Genomic DNA, 18,063 nt, shown 5'->3' on the forward strand with positions numbered 1-18,063 from the left:
GTGTGACCCTGGGCAAGTCACTTAACCCCCATTGCCTCACTAAAAACAATTTTAAAATAAAATAAAATAAAAAAGAATTATCTCCCCTTTACAGATGAGGAAATGGAAACCCAGAAAACTTAAGTGATTTTCCGGAAGTCACACAGCTATTAAGATCTTCAGCTAGGGGCGGCTAGGTGGCGCAGTGGATGAAGCACCAGCCCTGGAGTCAGGAGGACCTGAGTTCAAATCTGGCCTCAGACACTTAACACTTACTAGCTGTGTGACCCTGGGCAAGTCACTTAACCCCAATTGCCTCACTAAAAAAAAAGATCTTCAGCTAGGACTGGGACCCCTTGAACTCCAAGGCTGAAACTCCTGCTGCCCCACAACTTCCCTACAGGGCAGCTGTTCTAATGCCCACATGGATGGTGTAATGCTCTTCTCTGCAGGACATAACAAGGATTTAGATCTGACAATGGGGCAGTGACTCCCAGCTCAATTCATCCAAATGCTGAATGCCAAAATCAAACCCTCCAAACTCAACATTATGCAAACACCCAACTAGTGGGAAGAAGTGCTCTAGCAGCCGAGCAGAGGGAGGCCTCTTCCCTTGGCGAACATTCCCTTAACTCATTTGGGAAAGATGAGCCTGGGAGAGTGGGAGTGGGAGGGGGGCACTAGAGACAGGAAGAGCAACTGGGAGACAAGTGCATGAAGCCAGATAAGTGAGGCGGCTTAGAGTGGTGGCATCACAAGGAAGGGTCAAGTCCTCAGACCACCGCCAAGGAGAAAGCAGTGGAACCTGGTGCCATGCTGAGGAAGAAGCAGAGAGAAAAAGGCAACAGCAGCAGGACTGTATTCGAGGTGACTTGGTCACTAACACAGGATGAAAAGTAACAGGAATAAGAAAAGGTAGGAAACGTCAACCCTTCTGAGCTTCCTGAACGTCAGCTTGCTCACAAGGAGCTGGAGCGCACGTCTGATTAGAAAACAGCCTTAATTTCTTTTTTTTTTGCTTTTTTTTTTTTTTTAGTGAGGCAATTGGGGTTAAGTGACTTGCCCGGGGTCACACAGCTAGTAAGTGTTAAGTGTCTGAGGCCGGATTTGAACTCAGGTACTCCTGACTCCAGGGCCAGTGCTCTATCCACTGTGCCATCTAGCTGCCCCTTGATTTCTTTATGCAGTTGTGTCCTGACGAAAAGTGATGTCCGGAATGTCACGAAGCCTTCCAAAGTGGCCCCAGTCAGCTACTGGGCATCACACAGAAGGGCATCAAAAGCAAAATAGAAAGTACCATCTCACCTGCCTCTAAGACTCTCCATGTCTCCTCCCAGGTAATTAAAATGACAGGCACCAGATGGACAGCGCCTAGGGAGGAAATCCTGGACAAAAGCTGGGTCCACAGCTGGCCCCTAAAAGGCAGAGGCTGGATCCTCCTGGGAGGGAAACAGCACGCCCAGTCCCACCCACTCTTCCCAAGAAGAGTCCGACAACCCAAGTCTCAGTGCGTAGCTGCTAGTGGGAAATTACTCTCTGGCCTTGCTCTCTTTTTCTCCACCTGCTTGTATAAAATGGCCAGCAGCCGTGCGTTAAAGGTATTCAGAAGCAGGCAGCAGGGTGGAGCCCTTCTAATGTCGTTCTTTTAGGAAACCAAGGAACAGCCCAAAGTGCATCTTTCTTTTCTTCTTCTACTTAAAGCTCAGCCCTAGATCTGAAGAAAGAACTTGATGCTGATCAATCCTGACAGGGACGGAGCTCATCAGTCTGGATTCCCTCATAACCCACCCAGACCTAGGGAGGCATTTCTGAGATGGGGAGCTGCTCAGCCCCCACCATCGTGGAAGAAGGCCCCAACCTGATCCAGTCGAAGCGCTCCATCCACAAAACGTTGCCGGCGCAACTGTTGGGCGATCCCATGAAGATTCAAGACAGCCTGCTGGATCTGCTCAATGGGGTGCTCTGTAGACACGGGGGGCAGCTCGTCCTCACGGAACTTCCTGTCAGGCTGTTCAATCATGCTTTGGGCATGATCATAACTCAGTTTGGTACAAGAACAGATGACAGTCCGGCCAAACCACTCATCAAGGATCTGTAAAGACAGGTAGAAGGCAAAGAATCATTTTTACTAGAAAAACCATCTGATTTCTACTTAATTACTTCATTCAGTAAAGACCCAATGGAAGCTATAAAGTAAAGGAGTTGAGGGGATGGATTAGCCTGTTGGGAGGAGGAAAGAAGTTTATACATGTTATTCTCTTCCCACCAGTGGTGTCTTATGGTCCCTGGGAGCATCTCCTCAAAGCCCTATGTAAGAGCTTGGGGGTGTGAGAGGCTGTTCTCTTCCCTTTGTATAGACCAACAATCAATCAACACTCCTCCGATGCCAGGATGCTGTTAGAAACCCTGGCTCCTAACCGCCCCCCCCCCCCGCCCCTCGCCAAGGCCTTTGCTGATTTCTCCAGCTGGGTACGTGCCCTTCCCCGGAGCTACACTGTACACACTTCTAGTAACTTATCTACATACGTGTCTCCTTTGCCCAGCAGAATGTAAGTCCCACAAAGGCAGGCCCTGTTTCACGTTTCTCTTTGAGCCCCCAGCATACACCATGGTGCCTAATATATAGTACTTAATAACTAAGTGCTGAAGAAATTGGACTTCCTAATAATATGAAAAATTTTTTACTGGCATTAATTTTTCAGCATAGCTGTTTGGTTGGGGGAATGGACAGTTTGAGGGACAACCTATTAATCCATCAACAGCCACTTATTAATAGCTGACATTTCTATAGACTGCGATGAGGAAGAGAATTCCAGATATGGGGGACAATCAAAGAAAATGTCCTAATGCCAGAGATAGAGGGTCTTGCTTGAGAACAGCCATGAGGCCAGTGTCACTGGATCAAAGCATACATGGCAGAAAATAAGGTGTAAGAAGAATGGAAAAGTAGGAAGAGGCTGGGTTATAAAGGGCTTCAAATGTCAAACAAAGCACTTTGTATTTGTTCCTGGAGGCAATAAAGACCCAGCAGAATTCATTCATTCATTCATTCATTCATTCATTCATTCATTCATTCATTCATTCATTCATTCATTCATTTTTGGCAGGGCAACAAGGGTTAAGTGACTTGCCCAGGGTCACACAGCTAGTAAGTGCAAGTGTCTGAGGCTGGATTTGAACTCAGGTACTTCTGAATCCAAGGCCACTGCTTTATCCACTTCACCACTTAGCTGCCCCCCCAGCAGAATTTATTGAGGAGGGGAGTGACATGATCAGACCTGCACTTTAGAAAAATCACTTTAGTGGCTGAAGGATGGATTGGAGTGGGGAGAGACTTTAGGCAGGTAGACCCCCTCCCCAAACCCCCCAGCAATGCTGTTGCAACAGTCCCAGTGTGAGGTGATGAGGGCCTGCACCAGGGTGGGGCAGTGGCAGAGGAGAGAAGGGGGGTGAATTTGAGAGATGCTGCAGAGTGAAATCTACAAGAGATGCTGCAGAGTGAAATCTACAAGAGATGCTGCAGAGTGAAATCTACAAGAGATGCTGCAGAGTGAAATCTACAAGAGATGCTGCAGAGGTGAAATCTACAAGAGATGCTGCAGAGGTGGGATCAACAGGCCTTGACAACTGCTTATAAATGAGGGAGAGAGAGAGTCCAGGATGACTCCTAGGTTGGAAGCCTGGGGGGTGGCGCTCAATAGCAATACGGATAGTGGGGGGGGGGACAGTTTAGGAGGAAAGGTAATGGATTTAGTTTGAGACATACTAAGTTGAAGATGTCTACAGGACATGCAGTTCCAGATGTCTGGAGATGCTAGATTAGAGGTCATCCCAGTGGTTGGGGCAGGATTGGTAGATTAGAGACTTATCAGCATAGAGATGGTAATGAAATCCACCAGAGCTGATGAGATTCCCAAGTGAAGGAGTGAAGGGAGAAGGGAAGAGGACCATGACAGAGCCCTGAGGGACATCTAGGCTTAGAGGGCGTGACCTGAAGAAGGATCCAGCAAAGGAGAAAGAAAAGAAGCTATCAGAGAGATGGGAGGAGAACAAAAGGAGGGGAGGGGTCATCCCAAAAACCTAGAAGAGATTCTCAAGGAGAGTATGATCAGCAGAGTCAGAGGCTGCAGAGTTCAAGGAAGAGAAGGTTACTATGAGGAGGTCAAGAAGAAGGAGGATTGAGAAAAGGCCCCTGGATCCAGCAGTTAGGAGATCAGTGGTGACTTTGGAGAGAGCACTTCTGGGGGCACGAGGAGGTCAGAGGCCAGACTGCAAGAGGTTAAGAAGATGGAGGAGAGAAAGTGGAGGCTCCTATTGTAGAGGGTCTTCTCAGGGAGTTTAGCTACAAAGGGCAGAAGAGAAATCGAGTGATAGTTACTAGAGATGGAAGGATCGAGTGATTGGTTTTTCAGGATGGGGGAGGCACAGACATGTTTGTAGGCAGTCAGGAATGAGCCAGGAGAGAGGGAGGGGCTGAAGATACGTGATGGAGGTGGGATGACAGGGGGGACAGTCTTTTGGGGGAGATGGGAGGAATGGGGCCACTTGAACAAGTAGAGGAGTTGACCCTGGTCAGGAAAAGGCCACCTTCTCATGTGACACAGGGATGAAGGAGGAGAGAGGGACAGAAGGCACCTGGGTGACAGAAGAGGAGGAATGGGGGAGAAGAGGGTGTTCATGGCAAATGGCCTCACTTTTTCCTGTAAAATATGAGACAAGCTTCTTAGCTGTGAGAGGAAGGAGAGGGGGAGCCGGGGGGCGGGGTGAGGATGGATAAAAGCTCTAGAAGAGCCACTCTGGAGAGTGGGAGGGGGAGGAGTAGGCTTGCCCAGCAGCAGTGAGGGCCCAGGTGAGGGGGTGTAACATCCACTGGTAGTGGAGCCATCACAAGAGTTGTGGGATTTTCTCCACCTTTGTTCAGCAGCAGGTGAAGATCACAAATGGTGGGGCTGATCCAAGGCCGAGGCTTGGCTGGGCAAGACTGTGAAATAATAGGAGAGCTGAGGGCCTTTGTCCCGGGGGTCCCCCGCTCGTCACATTTATGTCCAGGGTGGTCCCCATTAGTCACACCTGGCTTCCCAGCTGCATCTGTCCTCCTTCCACAAGTCCAATATTAAAACTTCCAAGTGCAACAAGGCCCAGAAATGCTGCAGGATTTGAGGTCCCATCCCAAGCTCTGGTGTCTACATTTAGTGAGAGAAAAGATCAGTGGCTACAGAAATGGTTGTTCCTTCCCTTTCTTGGTCTGCTCTTTGCCTCCGCGGGCTCTTCCAGCTGGGCAGTGAGCTGAGGCAGAGAAAGAGGCCGGAATCATCCCAGAAGGAGAAGGCTCAGGGGTCTCCATGAGGGCCCACCCAGGCTCCTCCCTTATCTAGCCTAGTGTCCCATACACTTGTCTGGGAGCCTTTGGGGTGATGGGGACCAGAATCTGGAGGTTCCTCTGTGTTCCTCCATTTTATCCTAAGCCAGGAAATCTTCCTCTCTTCCTCTGAAGTTTGCATTGTAGGCACCTCATCTTGTATGCCGGAACCCCTCCTTAGGATACTTAGACAAATGCTAAGCTTTTTCTTCCCTCAGTCAATAATGCACACTTCCTTCCTTCCTGCTTCTGTTTCCCTGGGCACGACACATTTCTCCTTCTAAAGGCCGTCCCTGCCCTCCGAGGCCCTTCCGTTCTGCACCCCTGCCCCCAGCAGGCATCTGCAGAGCTCCTCGGGTGTAGGTCTGTTTTGTTTCCAGTTGACAGAGGGTCAGAATGCTTTTGGCCATGTGATTATGGTGCTGCGCACAGGAATCAATTACAGCTCGCTGCGCTCTCTCAGCCAGGGACAGCAGATGAGAGTTTACTGAGTGTTAAAAGCCTCCCATGCCTCTCCTCTAGGCCACTCCATGGAAGCCTGCTGCACTCTAATTAGTCCATTGGAGCCTTATTGTTTGCAGCTTCACTGGCTGGGTCCCTCTCGGTGGAGGTTTTGCTGAAATGACTCAAGATGTCTGCCTAGGCAGTGCCCCTCGTAGAGATCTGCTCTGTGGTCCTGCCGCTCACTCACCGACAAGGCTTCTCACCCAGCCCCCAGCCCAGGAGCCAGGGTCCCCTGGCACCATCCCCAAAGGAGAGGGAAGAGACAACAAGAGCCTTCAGGCTAAGAGCCCCCATGCCATGTGGTGACAACTTTGGGCAGGGGGCCTCCTAAAGCTCAGACTTGTTTTACAACCTCAGAAGCTTAGGGAATGGGGGCTAGTCATCTTCAGCAGAATCAGGGAAGAGATTCTAAGAAATGGACCTGGCATGTGGGGAGGTTGGGTTTTTTTTCCTTCTCAAATAAGTAAAGCTAACCCTAACAATCTTCTTTCAGGAATGGTCAGACGGGCCATCCTGATCTGGCCTGACAGCCAAGAGGCCCGAGAGGAAGAGACTCCAAGGGCGGCAAGCGTGGCAGGCCGGAAGGCCCCTTGAAAAGATCTCATCCCTCGGCCCTGAGAATAGCAAAGCCCAAATGTGGAACTGGAGCCAGTGGTCAGGACAGAAGGTAACAGGAACATACACAGAAGACATGTCAAAAGTCACAAGGAGAGTCATAAATAAAATTCCTCACTATTGTGCTGTAGGAAATGATGAGCAGGAGGAGTTCAGAGAAACCTGGAGGGTCTTGCATGGGCTGATGATGAGTGAGATGAGCAGAACCAGAAGAACATTGTACACAGTATCATCAACATTGAGTGTTGACCTACTGTGATGGACTATATTCTTCTCACCAATGCAATGGTACAGAAGAGTTCCAGGGAACTCATGATAGAAGAGGATCTCCAAATCCAAGAAAAAAAAAAAAGAACTGCGGAGTATAGATGCTGAATGAACCATACTATTTCTTTTGTTTTTGATACTGTTGTTTTTCTATTTTGAGGTTTTTCATCATTGCTCTGATTTTTTCTCTTATAACATGACTAATGCAGAAATAGGATTAATGTTATTATGTGTGTGTATATATATATATATATATATATATATATATATAAAACCTATATCAGATTACCTGCTGTCTAGGGGAGGGGGGAGGGAGGGGAGGGAGGGGAGGGAGGGAGAAAAATCTGAAATTGTAAAGCTTGTATAAACAAAAGTTGAGAACTATCTTTACATGTAACGGAAAAAAATTAAATACTTTATTAATTTAAAAAAATAATAAATAAATAAATAGAATTCCTCAAGAAGATCATGTTGGGGCAGCTCAGTAGCACAGTGGATAAAGCACCAGCCTCAGACACTTGACACTTACAAGCTGTGTGACCCTGGGCAAGTCACTTAACCCTCATTGCCCTACAAAAAACAAAAATAAAAACAAATAACAAAAAAGATCATGTCCTTCCTTTTTCTTTCTCTTAATCTTAGCCTTGGAGTAACTCCCTCCCTGAAGTCAGACGCGTTCCCTCCACACCACCCAGGTTAGATGACTGTACCTCAGCTCCAGAGAGTGAGCCTCCAGGCAAGACTCAGCCACTAGAAGGAAGCCTGAGCAAAGGCAGGCCTGATCATGTGCACACAGCTCTGTCTGGAGAAGAGGGCTGTCCCTTTGAAAACGGTCTGCTCGCTTTGATTAGGTTTGAAACGTCTATCCTAACAAGCCCCTGGATGCCAGGCTCTTGGAGACGTGCCCGGCCGTCCTCTAAAACTGCTGGCAGCCTGCAGGGTGTGCGCCTGAGTCACTGAATGGCTTCCAAAGGGAAGGGAAGGCTTGAGAGTGAAACTCAGGAAGCAGGGCAGGCTGAAAGCAGGCTCTGACTCACCGGGGAAGGATCAGCCAGAGAATCACCCCAGACCAGAGCAGACCCGAGGGAGCCAGCACTACAGCCTGGTTACCTATGGCAATCTCTGTTCAGGCTGCAGAGGTAGAGTGGTCCCTGGTGCCCCACAGAAAGGGCTGAAGAGGGTGGCCCAGGAGAGCCGGAAGGCAAACTCCTTTCATGCAGATGAGATGGGGGTAATCAGTAACTGGAATGGGTATCAGGAAGCAGCTAGGACCTGAAGTCCAGAGGAGGACCTGAATTCAAAACCTCCCAGGCACCCCCTAATTAGCTGTGGGACCCTGGGTGAGCCGTGGAACCTCTCGCAGTCCCAGTTTCCTCGTCTATAAAAATATCTATCAGAATAGCATCTGTGTCCCAGAGTTGTGAGGATCAAGTGAGAGAACATTGGTGAATTCACTGCACAAGATCAAGTCTACCTATTATCATTAAAAAAGGGCAGCAAGGTGACTATGTGGATAGAGCACTGGGTCTGCAGTAAGGAGGGCCTGAGCTCAAATATGACCTCAAACACTTCCTAGCTGTGTGAACCTGGCCAAGTTACTTAACCCTGTTTGTCTCAGTTTCCTCATCTGTAAAATAAATGGCAAACAACTCCAGTACCTTTGCCAAGAAAACCCCAGATGGGGTCATGAAGATTTATACATAACTGAAAAACAAAATAAATATTTATTTAAATAGTCATTTTAAAATTATAAGATAAATCTCAACAATTAATTATAAGAATGATCTCAACAAAAACAAAATGTCTAAAATCCAACTAATGGTCATGAGATCAATATTCTTTCTTTCTTTCTTGGGGGGGGGGGAAGGCAATGAGGGTTAAGTGACTTACCCAGGGTCACACAGCTAGTAAGTGTCAAGTGTCTGAGGCTGCATTTGAACCCAGGTCCTCCTGAATCCAGGGCCAGTGCTCTATCTACTACGCCACCTAGCTGCCCCCTAGATAAGTACTCTTGATACCAAATTTATATTTTAGCAGATTTAAGGATCTGTGTGATTTCCCTGGGGTCCATCTCTGCATCCACCAGGTAGCTTCTCCTTCCCTCCGTCACTCAGTGCGCTTATTTCTGTGATGACCAAGGTGAGGAAAGGTGTACTTGATGGTGTTATAGGCTGGGGGTAACAAGGAAAAGCAGGTGGGACAGCACCAAGTCCAAGTGCTTGGTATCTTCCCCAGGGGATGGGCTCCAGGCCAGGGGCTACTCTGAACAATCCTAATAAATGAACGTAGTAAGAGAGATCAAGAGGGTTCCAGGAAGCAAAGAGCTCTCTCAGAGGTTCCCAGGCAGAGGATACCACACCAGCCTTGGGCCATACTGAGGGAGGCCAGGGTTAAGGAGAGGGCAATGTCCTGATATCAATACTCCAGCTGGTTCTCAATCTCACAGGTCAGAGGCTGCCAAAAATCAGCAAGCCTAGCTATGACCAGATATGCTGCCATGTAACTTCTCAGTTCTTAGATTCCTTAGGATGTCTGTCATCTATACAGGGTGTGTTCTTCCCATGAAGACAAAGCCCCCCTTTGCTATTATTGCTGCTAACATTAGGAGGCAGCTAGGTAGTATGGTAGATAGAGTGCTGAACCTAGAGTCAGGAAGACCTGAGTTCAAATTTATCCTCAGACACTAGCCATGTGACCCTGAGCAAGTCACTTAACCTCTGTTGCCTCAAGTTTCTTCATTTGCAAAATTTGGATAAGAACAGCACCTCCCTCATAAGCCTATTGTGAGGATCAAATGAGAATTTTTTTAAAGCACTTAGCATGGGGACTGGCAGTAGGCCCCTTATAAATGCTTCACTTACCACTCGTTTAAGAAAATCTAACTTGTTAACCTTTTATTTTACCTAATTATCCGAAAGCATTTTTTAAAACCCTCCTTTAAATCTGGATGCAGAATGAACTGTGAGAAACAAGGGTCCTCACGGACAAACTCGATGAGAAACTCAACAGGACTCAGGATGTAAGCAGGAAGACAATTTACTAAATAATCTTGGAAGAAAGGGTGTCTCTATGGGCGCAGCACCCCTTAGCTGCAGCCAGCCAGCCTTTTATACCCTACGCCCAAGTCCCAAACTTCTCCCCCCATCTCCCATTGACTGGTTCTTACAGAATGTACAGTATTTCCGGAGAAGCCCACTCAAATTCTCCTTAACACGATCCCCCCTCCCATTACATACGTCTTCATATGTCCCATATTCGAAAATGGCGGCTGTCTCCGCCAGTGGGCCCTTAGCAGTTCATATTCAAGAACTGATTGAGCATGCTCAGAAGGAGCTGAGTTCACTCAGCCTAACCGAGTCCAGCCAGTCTTTATTTTTCTCACTTTAGGCCAGAAGTTGCTTCACTGTTTGTGAAATAAGTGACACTGTATTTTTATCTCTCACAGAGCCATACTGTTTCTACTTTTTTTTTGGTTTTTGCCTTTCTTTCTTGAGGTTTTTCCCTTTTCTTCTGATTCTTCTTTCACAACATGACTAATGCAGAAATAGGTTTAATGTGATTGTACATAGATAACCTATATCAGATTGCTTTCTGTCTTGGGGAGGGAAGAGGGAAGGGAGGGAGAGAGAAAAATCCGGAACTAAAAATCTTACGAAAACAAATGTTGAAAACTATATTTACATGTAATTGGAAAGAAATAAAATACTTTTATGATAAAAAAGAAAAAAACAACCCTCCTCTAAATAATTCCACTGGCACCTTATCTTACACAGGCCAGTGTCCCTCTTCCCACTCCCATGTTGGAAAGGCTCCAAGAAGATTTTTCACATTGCCCTCTATTTTTTTATTCGTTTGGATTTGCTTTATCGCGTCTTGGTTTTTCATAAAGTCACTAACTTCCATTTCTTCAATCCTAATTCTTAGGCAATTATTTTCATCAGAGAGCTTTTGTACCTCCTTTTCCATTTGGCCAATTTGACTTTTCAAACTGTTTACTTTTTTTCTCATGTCTTTCCTGTACCACCCTCATTTCTCTTTCCATTTTTTCTTCTACCTCTCTAACTTTATCTTCAAAGTCCTTTTTGAGCACCTCTAGGGCCTGAGACCAATTCATATTTTTCTTGGAAGCTTTGGATATAGGAGCCCTGATGTTGACATCTTCCTTTGAGGGTGCACCTTGATCTTCCTTGTCACTAAAGAAATTTTCTATGGTCTTCATCTTTCTCTGTCTGCTCATCTTGCCTTTATTTTACTTGATTTTTAGCTCCTTAAAGTGGGGCACTGTTTCCAGGCTGCAGTATCCCCCAAGCTTCAAAAGTCCCAGGTAGGAGATAGGTATCTCAGAGCTGTGCCTCTGCCTTCTCCCCAAGAGAAGAAATCCCAGGATTTCTCTCTTGGTTTCCCTTCCCCAGCCCCTAAATAAACTATTTATTATCTTATTCTGGGGGGGGGGGGGAGAGTCCCAGGTGGTCTGATTTAAGGAGGAGCAGGTTCTTCACTCACCTGGCCTGTTCCCTGGTCCATAGATGACCTCAGACCAACTTGCTAATCAACCAGCTTTGTGTGTTGTGGTTGTCAGCTCCGATGAGCCTGTGCCCCTCCCCCACCTGGGCCACTGCTACTGGAGCCTACCTCCTGGTTCTCAGCAGGGGTGTAAAACCCAAGTTCTGCCTCAGCACCAGCATAGACCCCTGTAATCTCCCCCCTGCCCAGGGCTCAGCCCTCTCACCAGACTGTGAGCTTAGTTCCAGACCACACTGGCGCTTCAGCTGATTCAGAGGCTCTGGGGGTCTCCTTCTCTGCTGAGGCCTTCCTGGGACTGGATCTGTGTCAGGGTGACTGGGGTTGGGACCGACTCCTGTATCAGCACAGCAGCTCCCTCCTTCTGACCTTCCAAGCCGTTCTTGGTTGGAAGATGATTTCAGCGCATTCTTCTGTGGGTTTTGCTCCTGAAGGCATTGTGCTATGGCATTATTTGGATGTTTTTTGGAGCAATTGTGTCATGAGTTCGAGAACTCACTGCCTTTCCTCCACCATCTTCAGAAAGGCTCCAGATATGGAGCTCCAAGGCCCCTCAGAGGCTCTCACTTGACAGAGGAGGAAACTGAGGCTGGAAGATTGAGTGAACAAACCAAAATCACATGAGGAGTGTCAGAGATGGGATTAGAATCCAGGGCCCACACCAGCCATGGAAGCAATGACTTGGCCCCAGAGTCTCCTGAAGACATCATCTGTACCAGGGGAGGGAGGGTCTGAGGTGCAAAATCACCAATCCCTGAAGGATTTTAACAACATAATGACTGATAATATTCATAATAACAACAAGGATTCACAGATGAGTTCACACAGCATGGGACTCTGAGCATTCTGCCTTGAAGGAACAAGAAGAACATAAGCAAACCTTGTAAAACGTGGCCTTGCTTAGTTCTAAGAGCTGGCAGAGGGAATAAGTTTAAGAAGACTCTTTGTCGTCAAAAGGGAACCACAGATCACCAATTTCACCCCAAAATTTTTGGGCGGCAGGGCAATGAGAGTTAAATGACTTGCCCAGGGTCACACAGCTAGTAAGTCAAGTGTCTGAGGCCAAATTTGAACTCAGATCTTCCTGAATCCAGGGCCAGTGCTCTACCCACTGCGCCACCTAGCTGTTCCTCACCCCAAATATTTTTAAGCTGTTTGGACCAAGCCAGGGCAGGAGCTGTTTCAAAAGGTCACTTCCTCTCTTAGAAAGTAAAAGGTCTTAATGGAGAATCCAAATAGGGTTTTTAAGTAGAAATATCCTCATATGCCTCTTACTTTTGATGAAAATGATGCTGATTAGAGGGGTTCACTTTTCGTGAATGAGCTCTAATAAGGGGTGCTCAGATTTTTTTCAGGTCATGGTCCACTTCAGCAGAAGAATAAAGACTGATGGGGCAACTAGGTGGTGCAGTAGATAGAGCACTGGCCCTGGAGTCAAGAGGACCTGAGTTCAAATCCGGCCTCAGACACTTGATACTTACTAGCTGTGTGACCCTGGGCAAGTCACTTAATCCCAATTGCCTCACCAAAAAAAAAGGACTGATGGAATGGGACTGCTTGAAGAAAAAAAGAGAAAAATATTTCTAAGAACTAATACATCAGCACCAAAGCTCTGATTTCATTCTAGAGGAAATTAACCATTATAATTGCCTTACTAGGCCTAAAAGACACTGAGATGCAATACAAATCTAAATAGTGCATTAATGTTACTGTTTTCCCGCAACTTCTCCAACATTTGTCATTTTTATTTTTTTGCCAACTGTGCCAATCTGATGGGCATAAGTGGAACCTCAGAATTATTTTAACTTCTATTTTTCTAATTATGAGTGTTTTAGTAATTTTCTTCAAATGGCTATTAATATATTTTTTTCTTCTGAAAGCTGCTTGTTCATAATCTCTGAACATTTATCAATTAGGAAATGGTTCTATTCTGATAGATTTGAATCAGCTCCTTCTATATCTTAGAAATGAGACCCTTACCAGAGAAACTTGCTGCAAACTTTTCCCTATTTACTTGCTTCTCTTCTAATTTTAGCTGCATTGGTTTTGTTTGTGTTTTAATATTGCAGCTGCTACATATTAACTACAGAAGCTTATGCAAGTCATTTCAATTCTCAGGGCCTCAGTCTTTTCATCTATAAAGTTCTCTAAGGTTCTTGTCACCTCTAAATCCCAGGATCCTATTATCTGATTTATTATGCCGCAATAGCTAGAATTAAGCTTGAACCTCTCCAGTTTTATCCATGTTCCAAGGCCTGATTTCAACTAGGAGAGCAGAGGCACAAAAGCAGGGCATTGCAAGTCCTTGCGACAGGGAAAGAAGAAGGAAGAGAAGAGAAGGGGAGAAGACAGAAAGTAGTAGAGGAGTTGAGCAAGAGAAAAGAGAGAGAAAACACAGGATGAAGGAGACTATCTCAGAGGTGTTGGTGCTGGTCTCTCTACCCAGAGCTAGCCTGGGGAGCTGATGACTATCCCTGTCCTGACCCTATAGTAATTCTACCACTATTGATATGGAAGGCGATAAACACAGTATGTCTGTAAAGTAAAAGAGAACAAAGATAAGAAAAGATAAACTGTGGCAAGAGTGGGAAACAGGAAGCATCAGATACCGAGTGTGTTATTGGTACTTCTGCCATGGTCAGATGACCATGACTTATGCTCAAAGGGCACGCTCGTCTCCCTCCTTAAAGAGAAGGTCAAAGGGGCTTGGGGAATAACACTCGACACTCCAGGTCTAAAAAGGAAGGCTGTCAGTGTGAACACCAAGATGAGGAAGGACCCACCACTGACCTCTTTCACATTAGGTGGAGAGCTGATACATCGAGGAGGATACGAAAAGGACAGTTTTCAGTGGAATAAAATGGGAAGATGTGTCGTCTCCCCTGGAGCACATATCCAAGACATAACCACAAACCTCCCACCACTTGTCAAAATCAGTAATTACTCCCCTTTTCTGGCAAATCCCACAGTCAAAGCAAACCTGGGAAGCTCTGCCAAGGGTTATAAAGTGTTGGGCAAAAAACAAACCAGCCCAGGGGCGCAGGTAGTATGTGCATCGCTTCTGTCAAGCCACACCAAGGAACACAGAAGGGAAAAGATGTCCTGGGTCCTGATCAGCTGGTAAAGGTCACATCTGAGAATGGAAAGAGGTCTAAGTGTGATGGCACATCAGGTCATCCCTGCTGCCAGGGAAGCCAGGACTAGTGGATCTCAAGCTCAGCGGGCTCAGCTGTTCCAGTGTCTACATTAAGTCTGGCACTAACATAGTGACCCACGAGGCTTCTAAAGTAGGAACAAACTTGGGGCAGCTAGGTGGCACAGTGGATAGAGCACTGGCCCTGGAGTCAGGAGGACCCAAGTTTAAATCTGGCCTCAGACACTTAACACTTACTAGCTGTGTGACCCTGGGCAAGTCACTTAACCCCAATTGCCTCACCAAAAAAATAAATAAATAAAAAGTAGGAATGAACTAGTCCAGGTAGGAAGCAGTCACAGCCCCAATGCCAATCAGGCCATGAGTGGCCACTGTACTTCCAGCTTGAGTGAGAAGAAAGGAAGACCCAGACCCTCCCAGAAAGAGAAATGAATTTGGATTTCTGGCCCATGGTTTAAAATATGGGAATGACAGGCTCCTGGTCAGGGATGGCGTGCACCTATCAAAGGCTGGGATGGAAGTATTTGCCTTCAGTTTTGCAAATCTAATCAAAAGAACTTTTATAAGGTTGAGGGAGGAGGGAAACTACCCATATCTCTCCATCAAACTAGATACCACAGAGAGAAGCCACAATGTGAAAAGAATTGCCATTGGGACATTAAGAAACTCACAAGAGAAAAAAAAAATTCCAAGAAAAGAACCATGAGCAAAACTCATGATGTTTTTAAATGTCTATACACAAAGTTTAGGCAATAAACAAACTAGAAGTTCTACTACAAGAAGGCAAATGTGACCTAACAGGTTATCAGTGAGGCTCACTGGGATGAAACCATGACTGGATGTGTTCTGGATGGAAATGCCTTATTCCAAAGAAATTGGATAGAAAATGGGAGGTTCCAGCAATACCAGTAGTAGGTTTGTATCCCAAAGAGGTCATAAAAAAGAGAAAAGGGCTCACATGTACAAAAATATTTATAGCAGCTCTTTCTGTGGAAGCAAAAAATTAGAAATTGAGGGGATGCCCATCAATTGGGCAATGGCTAAACAAGTTGTGGTATGTGAATGTAATGGAATACTATTGTACTGTAAGAAAGGACAAGTAGATGGACTGCAGAAAAACCTGGAAAGACTTACATGTATTGATGCTGAGTGAAATGAGCAGAACCAAGAGAACACTGTACACAGTATCAACAACATTGTGTGATCAACTGTGAAAGACTTAACTCTTCTCAGCAATACAATGATCCAAGATAATGCCAAAAGACTTATGGTGGAAAATGCTCTCCATGTTCAGAAAAAGAACTATGGAGTCTGAATGCAGATTGAAGCATACTGTTTTCACTTCTGTTATTACTTTTTTGCTATCGTTCTTGTTTATTCTTTCTTGCAACTTTTCCTTCCATTCTGATTCTTCTCTTACAACATGACTAATATGGAAATATGTTTAACATGATTATAATGTATAACCTATATCAGATTGCTTGCTGTCCTCAGGAGGGTGGGAGAAAAATCTGGAACTCAAAAAAATATCTTTACATGTAATTAGAAAAATAATTAAAATAATTTTTTTTAAAAAAAAGGAAAATGGGAGGTGAAGTAGCACCCACGCAGGGAAGCATGATGGGAAATGATCCAGAAAAAAGCTTTTTTGTTGTTGTTGTTGTTTTTGGTTTTGCAGGGCAATGAGGGTTAAGTGACTTGCCCAGGGTCACACAGCTAGTAAGTGTCAAGTGTCTGAGGCCGGATTTGAACTCAGGTCCTCCTGAATCCAGGGCTGGTGCTCTATCCACTGTGCCACCTAGCTGCCCCCAGAACAAAGCTTTTCAAACTGTGGGTCATTACCCCATATGGGGTCAAGTAACTAACTGAATGTAGAGGTTGCAAAAAATTTGGCAACATTAAAAGGTTATGTCTGCCTGTTTTATAGACCTCTATACCCAGTCACATAAAAATTTCTTGTACAAAAAAGGGTCACAAGTGAAAAATGTTGAAGAAGCCCTGATCTAGAAGAAGTTCAATCGAGGGAGCAACAGAAGCCATTTTGTCATTCCCTCCATATAGTGCACACTGCCTACACAGAAAGAAGAAATAAATATGAAGTCTGGGAAACAAACCCCAAGCTTGGCTTGGAGGCACGGCAGCACCGTGACGGGGCACTTTCCTCGTCCAGAAGTCTGAGTTCTCTCAGCCAAGAGCAGAGCAGCAGCTAATGAATTCTGGACTTCGTGACAATGTGATCTTTTGACAAGTGAGTAAACAATTGAGGGGAAGTTTATATTCTGTATTTGATTCTCACCAACAGGAAGAAACTACGCGAGAGATGACAGGAACTTTGAGGAAAAGATGTCATAGTCAGTAACAGAGAAAGGGAGGAAAACTGGGCAGCCTCCTGGGGCCACAGTGCTTATGAACAGATTTCAAGGGTAGGGTCCTGGGGATGTAAAATCCACAAGAGAAGTCAGGGAAGGAAAAATGAGAAATCCTTTTTTAAAAAAATTTTTGGTTTTGCCTCTTTTTTTGTGTGTGTACAGGGCAATGAGGGTTAAGTGACTTGCCCAGGGTCACACAGCTAGTGTCAAGTGTCTGAGGCTGGATTTGAACTCGGGTCCTCCTGAATCCAAGGCCAGTGCTTTATCCGCTGCGCCACCTAGCTGCCCCTAAAAATGAGAAATCTTAAGAATGACATTCACTTAACCCCCATTGCCCCGCAAAAAAAAAGAAGAAAAAGAATGACATTCTGAAGATACAAAGGGACAGCAATTTCACTAAGAACAATCAAAATTACCTAAAAAGTTGGGAGTGAATATAGAGAGAACTGTCCGAATATCTTAGACTTTTAAGCATATGTACAGAAGCAAGGGAAGGTAACAAGAGGGTGAATATAAAAACCTGGCATGGTTCTGTAAGGACAGGTCAGAATAATCTGAGGCTGATGAAGAAAGCAAAGGACACTGAAAAGATTTCTGAGGTTCCCTTTTTTTTTTTTTAAAGCTCTATTGGGAAGAAGAGAAAGCTCAGGGAAGGAAAAAAACCCCTGCTAAGGTTAGATGAGATAATGGTCACTGAAAACAGAGAAAAGAAAGCTTCTCTAACCTTATTTTGATTCTATTTTCTTTCTCAAGCAGAATGATTTGGGGATTACAAACAAGACCAAAAAAATGGACAAGACAATTAAGGAGAAAGTAAGAGCATTTAGCTGCCCTTTGATGAATTAAGTCACTTGGTTCAAATCTAGTGGGTGTGATTGCTGAACCAATGATTCTGAAAGATCACAGAGAACAGAAGAGGTATCATAGGGTGGCAAAGGCAAATGTCTAGTTTTCAAAAAGGAGAAAAGAAAAGATTCGTCTAACTATAGGCCAGTGAACTTGACTTCAATTCCTGGGGAAATTCTAGAACATACTGTCAAAGGGTTGGTTAATAAACAGCTCTGCCTTTTTTAAAAATGGCCACGATATTCCACATTACCTTTGTTTGACTTTCTCCTTCAACTCTAAATTTCATCAGCTGGACTGATCCTTCAGCAGACCCTCCCTTGGCCAATCGTGTTGCCAGTCCCTTGCAGCTGCTGGCCACACCCTCTCATCAATGCTCCCTGGGGCATCTTGCTCTAAGCCTCTTGGTGCTGAGCAGCAGTGATCCCCCATCTCCACCTCTTCTTACA

General features: G+C 45.5%; 1 protein-coding gene across 3 annotated transcripts in view; it reads right to left on the minus strand.

Annotated features, from left to right (window-relative positions):
- DIS3L2 (DIS3 like 3'-5' exoribonuclease 2) overlaps positions 1–18,063 on the minus strand; it is a 334,795-nt gene that overhangs the window by 93,987 nt on the left and 222,745 nt on the right. For all 3 annotated transcript variants that reach the window (XM_043963981.1, XM_043963979.1, XM_043963980.1), the window contains one exon: positions 1,838–2,071. In XM_043963981.1, coding sequence (XP_043819916.1) covers positions 1,838–2,071 — 234 coding nt within the window. The remainder of the gene's footprint in view (positions 1–1,837; positions 2,072–18,063) is intronic.

This window comes from Dromiciops gliroides, chromosome 4, assembly GCF_019393635.1.
Source record: "Dromiciops gliroides isolate mDroGli1 chromosome 4, mDroGli1.pri, whole genome shotgun sequence".
In the NCBI taxonomy this organism is placed as follows: domain Eukaryota; kingdom Metazoa; phylum Chordata; class Mammalia; order Microbiotheria; family Microbiotheriidae; genus Dromiciops; species Dromiciops gliroides.